Source organism: Epinephelus moara, chromosome 2 (assembly GCF_006386435.1).
Source record: "Epinephelus moara isolate mb chromosome 2, YSFRI_EMoa_1.0, whole genome shotgun sequence".
Classification (NCBI taxonomy): domain Eukaryota; kingdom Metazoa; phylum Chordata; class Actinopteri; order Perciformes; family Serranidae; genus Epinephelus; species Epinephelus moara.
The window spans coordinates 30,303,594-30,318,304 of record NC_065507.1 but is presented as its reverse complement, the minus strand read 5'-3'; the positions used below and the strand labels follow the sequence as shown (position 1 = coordinate 30,318,304).

General features: G+C 42.6%; 1 protein-coding gene across 1 annotated transcript in view; it reads left to right on the top strand.

Annotated features, from left to right (window-relative positions):
- Positions 1-11,096, top strand: part of LOC126406807 (protocadherin-16-like) — an 86,510-nt gene extending 75,414 nt beyond the window's left edge. Inside the window, exons 11-21 of the mRNA XM_050071320.1 lie at positions 1,635-1,874; positions 2,774-2,899; positions 3,050-3,259; positions 3,375-4,241; positions 4,341-4,454; positions 4,538-4,749; positions 5,074-5,225; positions 5,925-6,055; positions 6,336-6,622; positions 6,739-6,880; positions 7,386-11,096. Of these exons, the coding sequence (XP_049927277.1) occupies positions 1,635-1,874; positions 2,774-2,899; positions 3,050-3,259; positions 3,375-4,241; positions 4,341-4,454; positions 4,538-4,749; positions 5,074-5,225; positions 5,925-6,055; positions 6,336-6,622; positions 6,739-6,880; positions 7,386-9,976 (5,072 nt within the window). The 3' untranslated portion in view covers positions 9,977-11,096. The remainder of the gene's footprint in view (positions 1-1,634; positions 1,875-2,773; positions 2,900-3,049; positions 3,260-3,374; positions 4,242-4,340; positions 4,455-4,537; positions 4,750-5,073; positions 5,226-5,924; positions 6,056-6,335; positions 6,623-6,738; positions 6,881-7,385) is intronic.
- The last annotated feature ends 3,615 nt before the right edge of the window (positions 11,097-14,711 follow it).

The window sequence follows — 14,711 nt, the reverse complement described above, 5'->3', positions numbered from 1 at the left end:
CATCATCTGTTATTGTGGATCTATTCCCATGAAAGACCAAAGAACCTCCTGCTTGGACTTCTGGGAACCATTAGAGAAAGGATCAGTTACGCGTGTTTATGTGTACGCACGTGTGTGTGTGTGTGTGTGTGTGTGTGTGTGTGTGTGTGTGTGTGTGTGTGTGTAGGCCTGCACATATGTGTTTGTGTGCTTGCGTGAGACTCTGTCACTTAGTCAAAGTTGACCTTGGGCTATTTGGTCCAGTGGCCTTTGTTGTGGTGTTTGAGACACGTGTCAACATTTGCTCCGCCTTTCCCTTCAAGTCGCCAACCGGGATGCCCCCTAAAGCAGCCTGGGGATGGAAACATTCAGCGTCTGTCATGCATGCCACTTCTGCTTCAGCCCAGTATGTGGGCTCATCTTGAAGTGTTTTCATGCACACTGGATATTTGTTAGAATACTGACAGAGTTAATCCTCAGAGCACCTGGTTTGCTCCCGTTTTGGGGTCAGTGACTGGAGACCTGGTACCATCTCTGCACACTCTGTTTTCATTACTTTTACTCACAGTCTTCAACAATAGAGAGGACTATCAAGCTATTATTAGGAATATATAAAGTCACAGAGTAAGACACATTCTCATCAGTCATTGTCAGAAGGGAGGTCATTAATTTCACTTTTGGAGCAGAGGGAGAGTACCCTTGTGATATAGTGAATTGCTTCTTTACAGAAGACAGCACCATTCAGGGATTAACACATCCAATTTTGATAAATGACCTGCACATATAAGAAAAGAAAAATGTGTTTGTTGTCTGAGCAACCTTAGCTAACCCTCACACTGCAGTCCAAAGTGTTGGCGCCACAAACCTCACATAGGCTTAAGATGTTGGAATTGAAAACATCCAAAACAAAAAAAAACTTTCCCCTGGTTCCCACTGTCTTCTTTTCTGCCCATGTGTTATCAGTGACCAGGGATATGGCAGGATCACAGAGGAGTCAAATTTGGTGAAAATATTCCAGCCTGTAACTCCTACCAGATTAAAGGCTTAGGGGCAACTTATCTCAGTCCTAGCAAGATACAAAGCAAAAACATGCACAAAAAAAGTTAAAACCAAACAGCCCTGGCCCTCTTTCTTTAACAGTTGCAGCTCATTTTAAAGCATGAAATTGAAATTGAATCAATGCAAGCTCTACCCTCTTAGGGCAGGATAATGAAAAGGCAAGGGTGCCCCTAATTTCTACGGAGCACGGCAGGCCTGGCTGTTGCGTGTCTAGAGCGTGTGTTTACTGCTTCTCTCTCGATGGCTGCGGCATTCTCCAATGGAAAATCTCGTAAACTGTGGCCAGACTGTTGGGCTGTTACAGCAGTGGTGGTGGTAGCACTCAGGTAGGCAAGGCTGTGTGTGTGGAGGAGATTAACTATGATTTGGCCCTCACACGGCAACTTTTCACACTTGCTTTAAATCCATTGACTACACACAACCATGAACAGTGGCATGTTTTACTGCCTTTGATAGCACGCTTTTATAAAGTAGTTGTCGTGTGTAAGTGCCTCTGCAAAACAGGCTGTAATAAAGTACACCCACACACAGACACACATGCACACACATACAGGAAATCTCTCCTCAAATTTCACCTCTGATTCATCTCTCTGCAGGCTCTCTGTCTATTTTCAAACCTCTGGACCGTGAGGAGCAGGACGTCTTTAACCTCACAATAACCGTTGAGGATCATGGGATACCCCAGCACTCGTCCAGCCAGCTGCTGTGTGTTCACGTGATTGATGTTAATGATGAGGTGCCCTGGTTTGAGGAGAGCCTGTACGAAGCCCAGATCTCTGAGAACCAGCCTCCAGGAACTACTGTGTTGACAGTGTCTGCCTCTGATCTGGACCAAGGTGAGACATACAGCGTGCACTGACTTAGTTACTGCAGCTTTGGTGCAGGCAATTCTAATTTTTAAGCAACCATGCGTTCACAGGGACTACTAGGCTAAAACTGGCTGGTGGGAAAATTAATGTTTCAGACATCTAAGTTACACATAACCATAGTTTCAACATTATTTGAGTAACTATATTTTGATGTGAAAAAGGTCCTAACTACATGTTGAAATATAATCATGGAAATGCTGATTATATGTAGTTACATGTAACCTAAACGTCTTTTCAACCAAACTGAGCCTCATTTTAACCAAGACACGTAGACGGCTTTTTAACTCCAAATTACTTAAATCATGCTGTATGTACTTGTGTGTGGATTTTTTAAAAATAGATACAAATTGTGCTGCTTCAGCACTTAAAACAATAAAAAAGGCCTGTAATTCCTCTCAGCCTTCATGTGCTGAGTATGTGTCCACATTACAGACATTAACAGTTGTTTTTAATTGTGGACTCAGTAGGGCGGGGGTTGGGCTACAGAGAGGGCGCATTCCCTCAGACTTAGTCAGAAGCACATAAAACAGAAGGATTATAAACTTTCTCTCCAAAAGCAATTAGTGAAGTAAACAGGTGAGGTTGCCAGACTTCTTTCTGTTAGCACGCAATCTGGCATCCAGACACCTGAGGGAGGGTCATCACTGCCAAACGCTTAGACAGCAAAACTAATGACAAACAAACAAATACATACACAAGCTATTAACAAGCGAAATCCAAATACCCTCTAAATACTGTTGTTTTTTGTCAAATATTTCCAGGTCATAGGAATTAACTTTGTGAGCTTTGGTGACATTTGTTATTGGTTTAAATTTTTTGCCATCCATTTTTAAATTAAAGGATAGTCACTGTGTGTTTCTGTGTAGGAACCAATGGGCAAGTGACATATGGTGGTATCTCAGAGAAGGGTTTCAGCATCAACCCAGTGACAGGTGTAATAACAACCACTAAATCGCTGGACAGGGAGCTCCAGGAGTACTACACAGTGACAGGTACTGCCCTCTGACTGTCCTACACCATCGTAGATGAAACCTGCCCTAAGACCACTGCTCTTACATACATAATATTAAGCATTACTTTGTGAACCATCTCTTTAAGATCACAATTAATTTTGTCTTGTGGGTTTTTTTATGTTTTGACAGTTTATGCAAAAGATGAAGGCCTTCCCCCCAACTATGCCAAAGCCACAGTGAGGATCAGACTGCTTGATGAGAATGACAATGCTCCTTTCTTTGGCCGTCTGTACTACAGCATAGAGGTGCCTGAAAACCTGGAGGCATTGCCTCTGTTTACCCTGAGAGCCACTGACCAGGATGCAGGAGATAGTGGGGAATTAAACTACAAAATTACAGGTGATTTGGCAATTTGTTGTGTTTCAGTTCTATTCAGCTCCCATGATTTTGCATTTTGTTCATTTTAATAACTTTGATGACTGTTTATAACAATTTGCCCTTGCTTTTCTTGCAGCTGGAGATCCATCAGGAGACTTCCGCCTGGACAAAAAGTCAGGTGTGTTGTCCACCTCAAGGCCTCTGGATCGGGAGAAGAGGGCTGGGTACACAATAACGGTCACAGCTCAGGACCAGGGCCATCCTCCCCTCAGCGGCACCGCTACGGTGGAGGTGACCATTCTGGACATCAACGATCACAGCCCCCAGTTTCAGAGTAGCAGCTACACTGCGGATGTTTCGGAAGATGTTCCCATTGGCTCACTGGTCCTGGAGGTGAAAGCCATTGATCTGGACCAGGGCCCTAACAGCCAGGTGCTGTACTTTCTGAGCCGTGGCACCCAGAGCATGTTCATCATAGACCAGAACACAGGCCGCATCATCACAGCAGCACCCCTAGACAGAGAGAGAACTGCCTCTTACACCTTTGAGGTCTGTGCCACTGACTCCTCCCCTGCAAACCCACGTAACTCCACTGCTCAGGTGACTGTCTACATTCAGGATGTGAACGACAATGCACCCTTCTTCGTTCAGGACCCACTTATTGTGAACATCTCTGCCAGCAGTGTGTCCAGCCGCCGAGTGCTGGCTACCATGAGGGCAGAGGACAAAGACTTTGGGGCTAATGGCTCTGTGTTTTATCGTTTCGCCAACCCCGTTAGGGGCTTCACCATCAACTCGCTGACAGGAGATATCCAGGCCACAGAGAAGCTGCAGACTCTGACCCAAAGCCAGAGGACTTTGATAGTTCAGGCCATGGACCAGGGCAACCCAGCTCAGTCTTCCCTTGGGGTGGTTATCATTTATATTAGGGAACAGAGCTACAGGGGGATTCGCTTCTCTCGCACAGCTCGAGATGTCAGTCTTCAGGAGAATGCTGCTAAAGGTTTATTAATATTAAATCTTTTATTTGGATATTTATGTATCTATAGTTGAAATAAGTAGAAGTAAAAGGTTTCAACCAAATGTGTTTTTCATCCTATAGGCACTGTAGTAACACAGACTCAGGCCCAGTACCCCGATGGCTCTCAAACTGGTATCAGCTACAGTATTTTCAGTGGAAACAGAATGCAATCCTTTGGAATAAACCCCATTACGGGTAAGTGCAGAAATGGCAGCATGCTCTCTAAAACAATGTTTTCCAAATCCACAGTGTGACTCAATGTTGTTTTTGTGATCTAGGTGAAATATGGGTCCAGAAATCTGAAGAACTAGACTTTGAGGAGACCCCGAAACTCCGCCTTGTGGTGAAAGCTGAGACGGCATCCTCCAGCTCCTACATGGCTGTCAACTTAATCCTGCAGGACGTCAATGACAACTTGCCACGCTTCCAACTCCAGAACTATGTAGCCTACATTAGGGAGGCACAAGGCTACGATTTTCCCATTATTCAGGTGCAGTAGCCTGTCCCTCACATATTTATTATGGTTGGCTGTTTTTAAAGTGTGAAGTTGTAGAAAAAAAAGAACTCATGCTTTAGAAATCTGGATAGTTTCAGCAGTGTAGAGAAATTACTCTGTTCAGTTGCATGTGTGCTCATTGTCCCAACTGAATATACTATAGAAACATTTGTGCCATGAAGCCAGGTCCATATAGCCCATTTTTATTAACTCTTGACTTCCAAGTCCAATATTGCTCACTAGTTCATGTTACACTAAAACAGCTGTTGCAAATATTTCTGTATTTTCCTTTCCAAAATGGGTTGGTCATTTCCTCAGGTGGCTGCAGATGATCTGGACCAGGGTCAAAATGGTCAAGTGACCTACTCTATCAGGTCATCATCCATGAGTGGTTTGTTTAAGATAGACCCGCTGACTGGCAGCATCACCACTGCAGCCATAATGGACAGAGAGATCTGGACACAGACAAAGTGAGTTTTGCTCTTTTTTTCTCTTTGTGTGTTTTCACATCCTGCCATGTAATTCCCCTCAGCTAATCTCTGCCCTTGACGCACACTTGTTTAATGTTTGTTACTATGATAATGTCCATCCCTTCTCAAATAACTTTGTTATAACGTTATTGTTTTAATGATAAAGCTATTTTTGTGCACATTTCCATTAAAAATAGCCATGTCTTTTTTTTTTTAAAGGCGTAGATCAGTTTACATAACTGCATTTGGTCATCTTTTAACAAGGGCTGCTCAGAAAATGTTTTCAGTTATGGAGAGAGAAGAGAGGATTTGGGAGAAAATGCAAATAAGCTGATGGTCATGCAGCAAAGTTATAAAAAGTTATCAAAGCTATAAAGAAATCATGTTTGCCCGGCAGATGGTATTTTAAAATCACATTGTGAAGAAGTTTTGTTTTATTGATTTTTTAATTTGATTTGCAGTCACTTTTTAATGTTGAAAATAAGAACTGATGAATTCCAGATTTGTACAACAACAAAATAAGTGGGCTCTATTTACTGTAAAAAAAAAAAAAAAAAAAACATATAAAAAAAAAAATCTTTTGCAGCAATGCTCAGTCTGAAGCAAAAAGAGGCTGATCTTGGTGGGGGGTGAAACATTACACAACCAAGTTCATAAAAGTTAAAAGTTCAGACACTGACATTCATTATGTGGCACCAGGCTTGTTGTTACAGCAACAGACCGAGGAACCCCACGACTGGCTGGCTCTGCCACCCTCACTGTGATCATCATCGACCTCAATGACAACAGTCCCATGATTCCTGTGCATCAGGAGATCCGAGTGCCTGAGGGTAAGTCAGCTTCACAGTGGAAGTTAGTGCAGTGATCTTATCATAAAGCCTCCCATCACACTCCCTGGCAGCTCACTCAGCGGGGCTCAGTAAGAAAAGTCTGACCCTATTACGAAACAAACTATTGCCAAGTTCCTCTGTTCATTTCCTGTCTGTTAGATCAAGGCTTTCCAGAACAGGATATTTCTTAATAAAGATTTTTTTTTTACTGAAAGCCTTTGTGCTTCCTTTCAGCTGCAACCTATTTTTTCTTCTGCCTCTCCACCTTATTATTATATAGATACTTTGATCGGCACAGTCATCACCCAAGTAACAGGAAATGACGTAGACTCAGGGCCAGCCCTCTCCTACACACTACACCTGGATACAAACAGCCAAGGCATGTTCGGGATTCATCGTTATGGAGGAGGGGTGTCTCTGACTGGCCCTCTGGACTATGAGGAAAGGACGTGGTACACTCTGACCGTCCGCTCATCCGACTCCAAGCATCAAAGCGAGGCCAACATTACTGTGCTGGTGGATGATGTGAACGATAATGCCCCCACCTTTACACAAGACTTGTATCAGGTGCAGCTACCTTCACACACCTGTCTTAACACCTACGTCTACCAACACCTTTTTGAGTTTTAGCATATTAAGTATTTATATGGATATACCTATATTTGTACTGTGTTTCTCATCAGGTGACTGTATCAGAGCACCTCCCAGCAGGCAGTGCAGTCATCACAGTAACAGCCACTGACCGTGACTCCGGGGACAACGGGAAGATTACCTACAGAGTAATGTCATCAACTAGAGGCGTCTTCTACATTGACCCAAGCAATGGTAAGGTTACTGTGTGCACATTTATGGTTGTTTTCTAACCAGAGTTCCACTTAATTACCCTTCATAAAAACATGATCCCCTATGGCTCTCCTTGGATACACATTTGAGGTTTGGACATATTTGCCACAGACATTGCAAAATATTTAATCATTTTGTTCATTAAAATCATTGAAACCCAGATTTAATGTTATTTGCCTCCGATGTTTTGCTTGAGATAGCATCTAAAAATAAGCGTATTATAAAAGAGGCCTCTTTTTGCCCCAAGCTATTCTGTCTCCTATTGTAAAATGCAATTCCTTTGCCTCAAATAATGTTCCCTTTAAACCTGCTACTGTCTTTACAAAATGTAATTATAGCTCAATTATTTATTTGAGTCATTCATTGTTATTTTTATAGCAAACTACCCTGTGTAATGAACAGTTTTGATAATTAATATGATGGGCTCTGAAGAGACAATTTAAATAAAGCTGCTGATTTTTTGACCACATTCTTTTTAATCTTACAGGTACTCTGTTTGTCAACCAAAAAACAGAGTTTGACTTTAAGAACCCCTCCATCCTGGTGATAATTGAGGTGCGGGATCAGGGCACTCCATCACTTTCATCAATTGCCACTGTGCAGGTACAAGTGTCTGATGTCAATGACAACGCCCCCATCTTCCACCAGTCAGAGTACAGAGCCACTGTCAGTGAAGATGGGCTTCCTGGATCAACTGTTCTGACCTTAGAAGCTGTGGATGGAGACCTGTCTCGGGACAACTGTGGTTTTGATTTTGCCATTGCCAGTGGCAACTCAGGTAATGCCTTCCAGATTGAGAGCAGCGTGCGATTCTTGGAGGGACAGGGTTTCCAGACAGTTGGCAGCCTGATCCTGGTGGAGGAGCTGGACTTTGAATCAATGCCAAGTTATAACCTGACTGTTGTGGTATCGGATCGTGGAATCCCTCAGCGTAGCTCTAGTGTGCCCATCCTCATCAGTGTTACAGATGCCAATGACAACCCTCCAGCTTTCAGCAGAGCAGAGTACAGTGTAGTACTGAGTGAGGGTGCAGCAGCAGGGACAGAAATCTTGCATCTATCTGCCATAGATCCAGACTCTGCTCCCAATGGAGAAGTGCAATACTCCATAAGCTCAGGGGACGAGACAGACCTTTTCCAAGTGGACCAGTGGACTGGAGCCTTGAGGCTGCAGAGACCTCTACACAGTGAGAGACAGTGGTCCCATATGATTGTTGTCCAGGCTACTGATGGTCTAGGGCACTACGCTTTGGCCCCAATTAGTATTGAGGTGAAGGACATCAACGATAACCGGCCCTTCTTTCCCCTCAAACTCATAACTGCGAGCATCAGGGAAAACCAACCCCAGAATGCCTTAGTCACCATGCTGCATGCAATTGACCATGACAGAGGGGTTTTTGGACAATTGAGGTACTTCATGTTAGACAACTCTAAAGAGGTAAGAGAGGCCTTCTTCATGAACCAAACTTCAGGAGAAGTACGGACTCGCTCTACTTTTGACTTTGAGAGGGTTAACTCCTTCCATTTTGTGGCTGTTGCCATGGATGCTGGCAACTATTCTGCTACTGTAACAGTGCAGGTTTATGTTACAGGGGAGGATGAATATGATCCTGTTTTCACCTCCTCAGAGTTCTCATTCGAAGTGCCTGAGGGAGCAAAGAAAGGTCAGATCATTGGCAAAGTCCAAGCCAGAGATGAGGACGGAGGCGTGGATGGCATTGTCCTCTACTCCCTAGCAGACAGTTCGCCTTATTTTGAAGTCAATAAATCAACAGGAGCGATTTTCTTAAAGATGGACAGCTACAGTAGACATGTGAGTCGCTCTAAAAGAGAGTTGCGTCTAATGACACTGGACGTGACTGCTCACAGCCCTCTGGAGATGTCCCGTGTAGCAGTGGCCAAAGTTACTGTAGATGTGACCCGTACATCTTTTGGTCTCACTAATGACATGAATATGCTTCTTATCAGCGTCATTGCAGTTTCACTTGGGACTATAGTCATACTAATAATAATTGCTGTGGCACTCTTTCTTGTTAAATTAAGACGGCAGAAGAGGGACCGAAATGCACATGGACGGACACCGGCATCAGGTACCATGCTGCACAAGTTTGACGAAACAAAGATAGCAGCAAGTGAAATGATTTACCATCAGGCTCTTCCTGGATACACAGCTGATCAGAGTGGCAGCAGTGGGGGTCCATACACTCGTGGAGGATCCTTGGATCCTTCCCACTCCAGTGGACGTGGCTCTGCGGAGGCAGAAGCAGCAGAGGATGATGAGATCAGAATGATCAATGAATACCCCAGAGTGTCAAGTATCTCATCCTCCATGCAGGAGCGCATCTCTGCCCGAGGTCCGGATTCTGGAATCCAGCAGGATGCAGATCAGCTATCAGATGTGTCCTGTGAGCCTTCAATAGATTGGTTCAAAGGGAAGAAACTGGGCAGTCTTAATAGTACTTTATTAGCTGGCCAGGTGCCAGTCTACAGGGATGAAGGGGGTGGGTATGTGGGTGTGGGACGGGGACTTAGTATCTCCCACCCTAAAGATTATACTTTCCCAGAGGATGGAAAGCCTGCAGTCGATGGCTCCTTGACAGCCATCGTGGCCAGTGATGAGGAGCTGAGGGGCAGCTATAACTGGGACTACCTGCTAAACTGGTGTCCCCAGTTCCAACCTTTAGCTAATGTTTTTACTGAAATAGCACGTTTAAAAGATGAAACAGCTCCTCCTCATCCTCGCAGGTCGTTTCATCACAAAGCAAAGGCAGAGTCAAGAATCGACCCCCCACCTCTCATAACCTCTGTGGCCCACCCTGGGGCCAAAACTGTACCTCCAAAGCCTGCAGTGGGGAGGACTTTCCCCCACTTGGCTTCTTTGCGAAGATCCCCTCTCAGCGCAGAGGGATCCATCTCCTCCGTCGCCATGTCTCCAAGTTTCTCCCCATCTCTCTCACCACTGGCAGCACGTTCTCCTGCAATCACACCCTTCAGTGTCTCACAGGGCCCCTCCGCATCGATGATCAGCACAACTGAACACAATTTAGAGCACAGTGAAGAGGCAGAGCTGAGGATTTAAATTCTAAAGACACATTTTAAGGGTGAATAAAGACTGAGTCATTGCTGTCCCAGACTTGTTCTACTGTATGACCACAGGGGCTGCAACCTGAAATGAGTAAATGCTATTCTCTTTCTCAAGAGTACACATGGTCACACTAAGAAGTCCAAATAACTGAAGTTGTGGTGCTTACTGAAGAAAAATTAAACTACATGACTAACAGGCCAAAATGGACTAAACCTTTTTTTTGTTTATCCTTGTGTGAAAGAAACTCCTCATTCTTCTGTTGATCAGTGTTAATTTGCACATTTGAATGGAGATTCATACATGATGTCAATATTTTGTACAAAAGCATTGTCTATATTTTTATATTTACATGTGGTTTCTGACAAGAAATGGCATTAATGTGTCAAAAGGTTGCTAAAACCTCAGAATATATTTCTATATTTGTATATTTGTAGTTTGTACTGTATACTTGTTTGTACTGTAAGTTGGTTTTATCTCTCGTGATTCTTAACCTTGTGGTTTTAAATGAAGCTCTTCATCAATGCTTTATGAATTGGGTTATTTGTAACTGGCTATTGTAAATATTTATAGAGAAAGAGATGTCCTTGCTTGAACAAATGAAACATCAGTCAGAATAGACTATTGTGTGATCGGATTTTCTACGGTTCCAGTATTTGATCTCACATCAAAAGGTTATCATGAATGTGAAATGCTGAAAAGTTGTCTTAGTCCTCAACATACGTCCCTTCATTTTCTGTAAAAGAAAATGAAACCTGACATCCAATGATCCTGTCCTTCAGGTGCCCTGGCTTTAATTTCTCACAATGAGCCTTACTGCTTTCATTTTGCATTGTGAAAATACTTCATGTGAGGGAGAACGTTGAGCAGCTACGTGGTAAATGTAAAACTGTTTGCTCCATCAGCAGCCTAATCATGTCAGAGAATGCAAGCAGGTTCTGGTCATTTTTCTACTCATCTATTGTTCCTCAGTAAAATATCAGAAAAACATTACTTAAAGGATAACTTTGGTATTTTTCAACCTGGGCCCTATTTCCCCATGTGTATGTTTGCGTATGATTCATAGGTACAACTCGTTTTAAAATTGGTTCAGTATTGAGGGAGGCGGATGCAGCCTGCAGTCGCGAAATGAGCTAAAACGGTAGATATGAGGGCAAATGCGTCCCGTATAAGTTTGCGCATTAAAAGTGCTTTTTTTCGCCACTGACCGGTTCAGATCGCCAGGGTTATCTCTGTAAAATACTAAGCATTTCCCTTACCCTTCACTTCCTCTGGGCTGTGTGTGACATCATCTCGCGAGAGCTTTGCTTGCAGTAAATGTGCGTCTCGGAGACAATTCTAGGTATCAGTATTACATGCATAAAGACATATTAGTTACTTGATGGATAGTTGACCATTTGGTCCCTGTGGTTTTGGCCGCCTCCAATTTATTTTGGGCACATGAAAAAAGGTATCCAGCACTGCCCTGTTGATCAGAGGGGGGAAATCCTCTAACGTAGTTTCATAGCGTTTGGTAGTTTCTGTATCATCCCAGGACACATCGAGACCATGAATATTGGGCAACAGGTCCCACTCGTTGCAACACAGACATTCTTCCTCTGTGGGCATGGAGTCACAGCAACCATAGGAGCACCACCAGTCCTCAGAGATTCGCGTTTGTGCAGCCGCTGCTTCACCCTCGTCTGCTCGTTGGCCCTCTCTCTCTGTCCTCGTCTGCTCTTCAATTTGTAGGAGCTCCTCGTCCGTATACTCGGGCTCAAATAAGTACGGGCGGCCATCGTAGTAAAAGGGCTCATCTTCATTCTCGAAATCGGGTAAATATGCAGCCATGATACCGATGCAGTAAAACTCTCAACTGTACTCTGGGACAACCAGCGCCACTCTGAGCGGCGCTCAGCATGACTCCTCTGTTTTCTTCCGGCAACAAGCAAAGCTCTCGCGAGATGACGTCTCACACACAGCCCAGAGGAAGTGAAGGGTAAGGGAAATGCTTAGTATGCTATTTACAGAGATAGCACTGGCGATCTGAACCGGTCAGTGGTGAAAAAAAGCACTTTTAATGAGCAAAACTTATACGGGACGCATTTGCCCCCATATCTACTGTTTTAGCTTGTTTCGCAGCTGCCGGCTGCATCCGCCTCCCTCAATACTGAACCAATTTTAAAACAAGTTGTACCTATGAATCATACGCACACATACACATGGGGAAATAGGGCTCAGGTTGAAAAATACCGAAGATATCCTTTAAGCTCTAAATCAGTGCCATCCTGACACTGAAATTTGCAGTAGGTTTTTCTCATTTTTGGCCTGATTTTTTGTATAGATTTACTGAGAAGCTGTAATGAATGTTCTTTTGGACCACATTTGTACCCTAGCACTATAAAGAATAGTATATGGATTAAAAGTGATACTAACAAATGTTACATACGGTGTGATGGAAGTAAAAATGTATTTTTATGAATGTTCAAACACCACCAGAGAATGTTTCCTAGTTAATGAGAGCAAATTCATGTCAGGTACATGTTCAGCCATATTTCAAAATACTTTAACACAGATGCCTATGCCATAAATACATTCATGATCATAATTGTGTTTTTGGCAGCCTTTACAAAATGAAATAATGTATACATTTGCATTAATAACTAGAGCAGTAGAGCCCTGCTATGGCCTAAATGTAGATTCCTCTCTCCTTCAAATTGTTATATAAGTATTTTGTTTGCTTAATCCCTAGTTTTAGACCCTTGTTAACATTATCTTAATTAATTCTAACGTTCTGCAGTATTTTTATTTATTATATAGGTAGACTTAAGAAACAGAGAAGCTTGGTAAATTATTTACAAGGATGCTATTCTGACCTTGGCCAAATATACATGAACACTACCTATTTGATAGAAGGTACCTTGTTGTTTGTTTTGTTTTGTACTGAACAGTGTTACCTGCCACTTACGTTTCATGTTTGTCCAAACTGGGCATATGATGGTGCCATAGAAGAGAAATTCCTCCAAATGTTCACACATATTCCAGGCTCATCCGGAGAAGTCTTTTTGAGCAAAAAGTGCCTGATTAAAGTACTTATGTGAACAAATTGTCGCCTTTGTCACATCTTTACCAGCTCAGAATAATGGTATGAAAATGAAGCATATGATGATAGTCATTATGTGCGGTTAATCCATAGATGTATTTAGAGCTGTATGATGTTGAATTGACAACCAGTGTTTTAAATTCAATATGTCTAACAAGCAGGTGGTGACGTGACATTTTGCAAAGCACATGACATGACCAGTGGTTTACCGTGAGAGTTTGGAAGTTAGGTGGCCAGATCAGATATTTTGTTGATTTAGGCACCTGCAGAAGGCTCAATTGTATTTTCTGGCATCCCAGACCTCCAAAATCTAAATACATCTAAAGTCACTACCCTGTAACCTCGAGCTAAGACTTTGTATAAACTCTGCAACTCAAACTCCCTTTTGTCCCAGGGGCAATAGGATAAGTGGACAGATGTGGGCCTCAAACAGCCCAGTTGAGTCCCAGTATTGTCTCAGTCCTAAGCAAATGTATTTCAAATTAACAATATTTGATTTAATGATAGCCATTAAGTGTTATTTAGAACTTGATAGGCATATTTGATGTAACAAAATCACAATACCAGAAGTTATTTGAAGTAATGGCTTTACAGATGCCCTCATTTCTACAAAAAGCAGCCATGAACAACAATGAACAAAAACCTTGACACATTCCCTTCTGTCCTGTTAATGCTCTTAGTGAAGCTTTTCCAACACACATGAAGGCAAAACACAAGACTTTGAAATAAAACACACTGGATAACATAAAGAAACCTTAAGTTGCCTCTGATGAAATTCTCACATGAGCCTTATTCCATTCCTTGTTTGTTCAAATTAGCACCACATTCAAATGGAGCCAGAGTTATTTCCATCCTGCTTTAGTGTTCTAACGCCCATTCATCCATTTTGCCAAAAGATCTTGTTCACAATATGTTTTGCAGCTTAGAAGTCATTCATCATATTAAACTGACCACACCAAATCCCAGGTCAAATCTCACATTTTGATCTTTAGGCGTATGCCGCTAATGTTCTCCCAATAAATCTTAAACTGTTATTACTTCTTTTTTATCGTCTCTGCAGTTATCCTTGTTTTGCTGCTTTAGAAATGCTGGTCTATGTTGTTGTTTCTGCTAACTGCCCTAAATATCTATTCCCCAGATCATATAACACATAAGAACAAGGTGAAGTAAAGCAAAGTTGAACAATTTGTCAACAATCAGAGTTTAGTATTACTAGAATGTTTTATATTGTACATAAAATCTCTATGTTTAAAATTTGATGGCTCTCAAATGATACGGTGATGTAACAAAAACATCAAAAACACTAAACTATGATCACCCCAATGTACTTTTCATCGAACGCCAGAAGGTTCAAGCGTTGTAACATACTCAACTTTTATATCAAGAAATGCATTTGTCAGAGCTCTTTTGAACTTTTTCACGTTAGAATTAATGCATGTCAACAATGTTTCTAAACAGTGTTATTTTTTAAAATCCCCACCCAACCTGTCATGAGAACTCATTGCATCACTCTTATATTGCCCGAGGCAGGACAACACTCTGCTGCCTGATGAAACAGAGCTGAAACTGGACGAGTGCTGTTTGTCGGCTCCAAGGCCCGCCTCTGACTGGTTATGGAGCTGAAACCTAAACCCTGCGGTATTCTGAGCA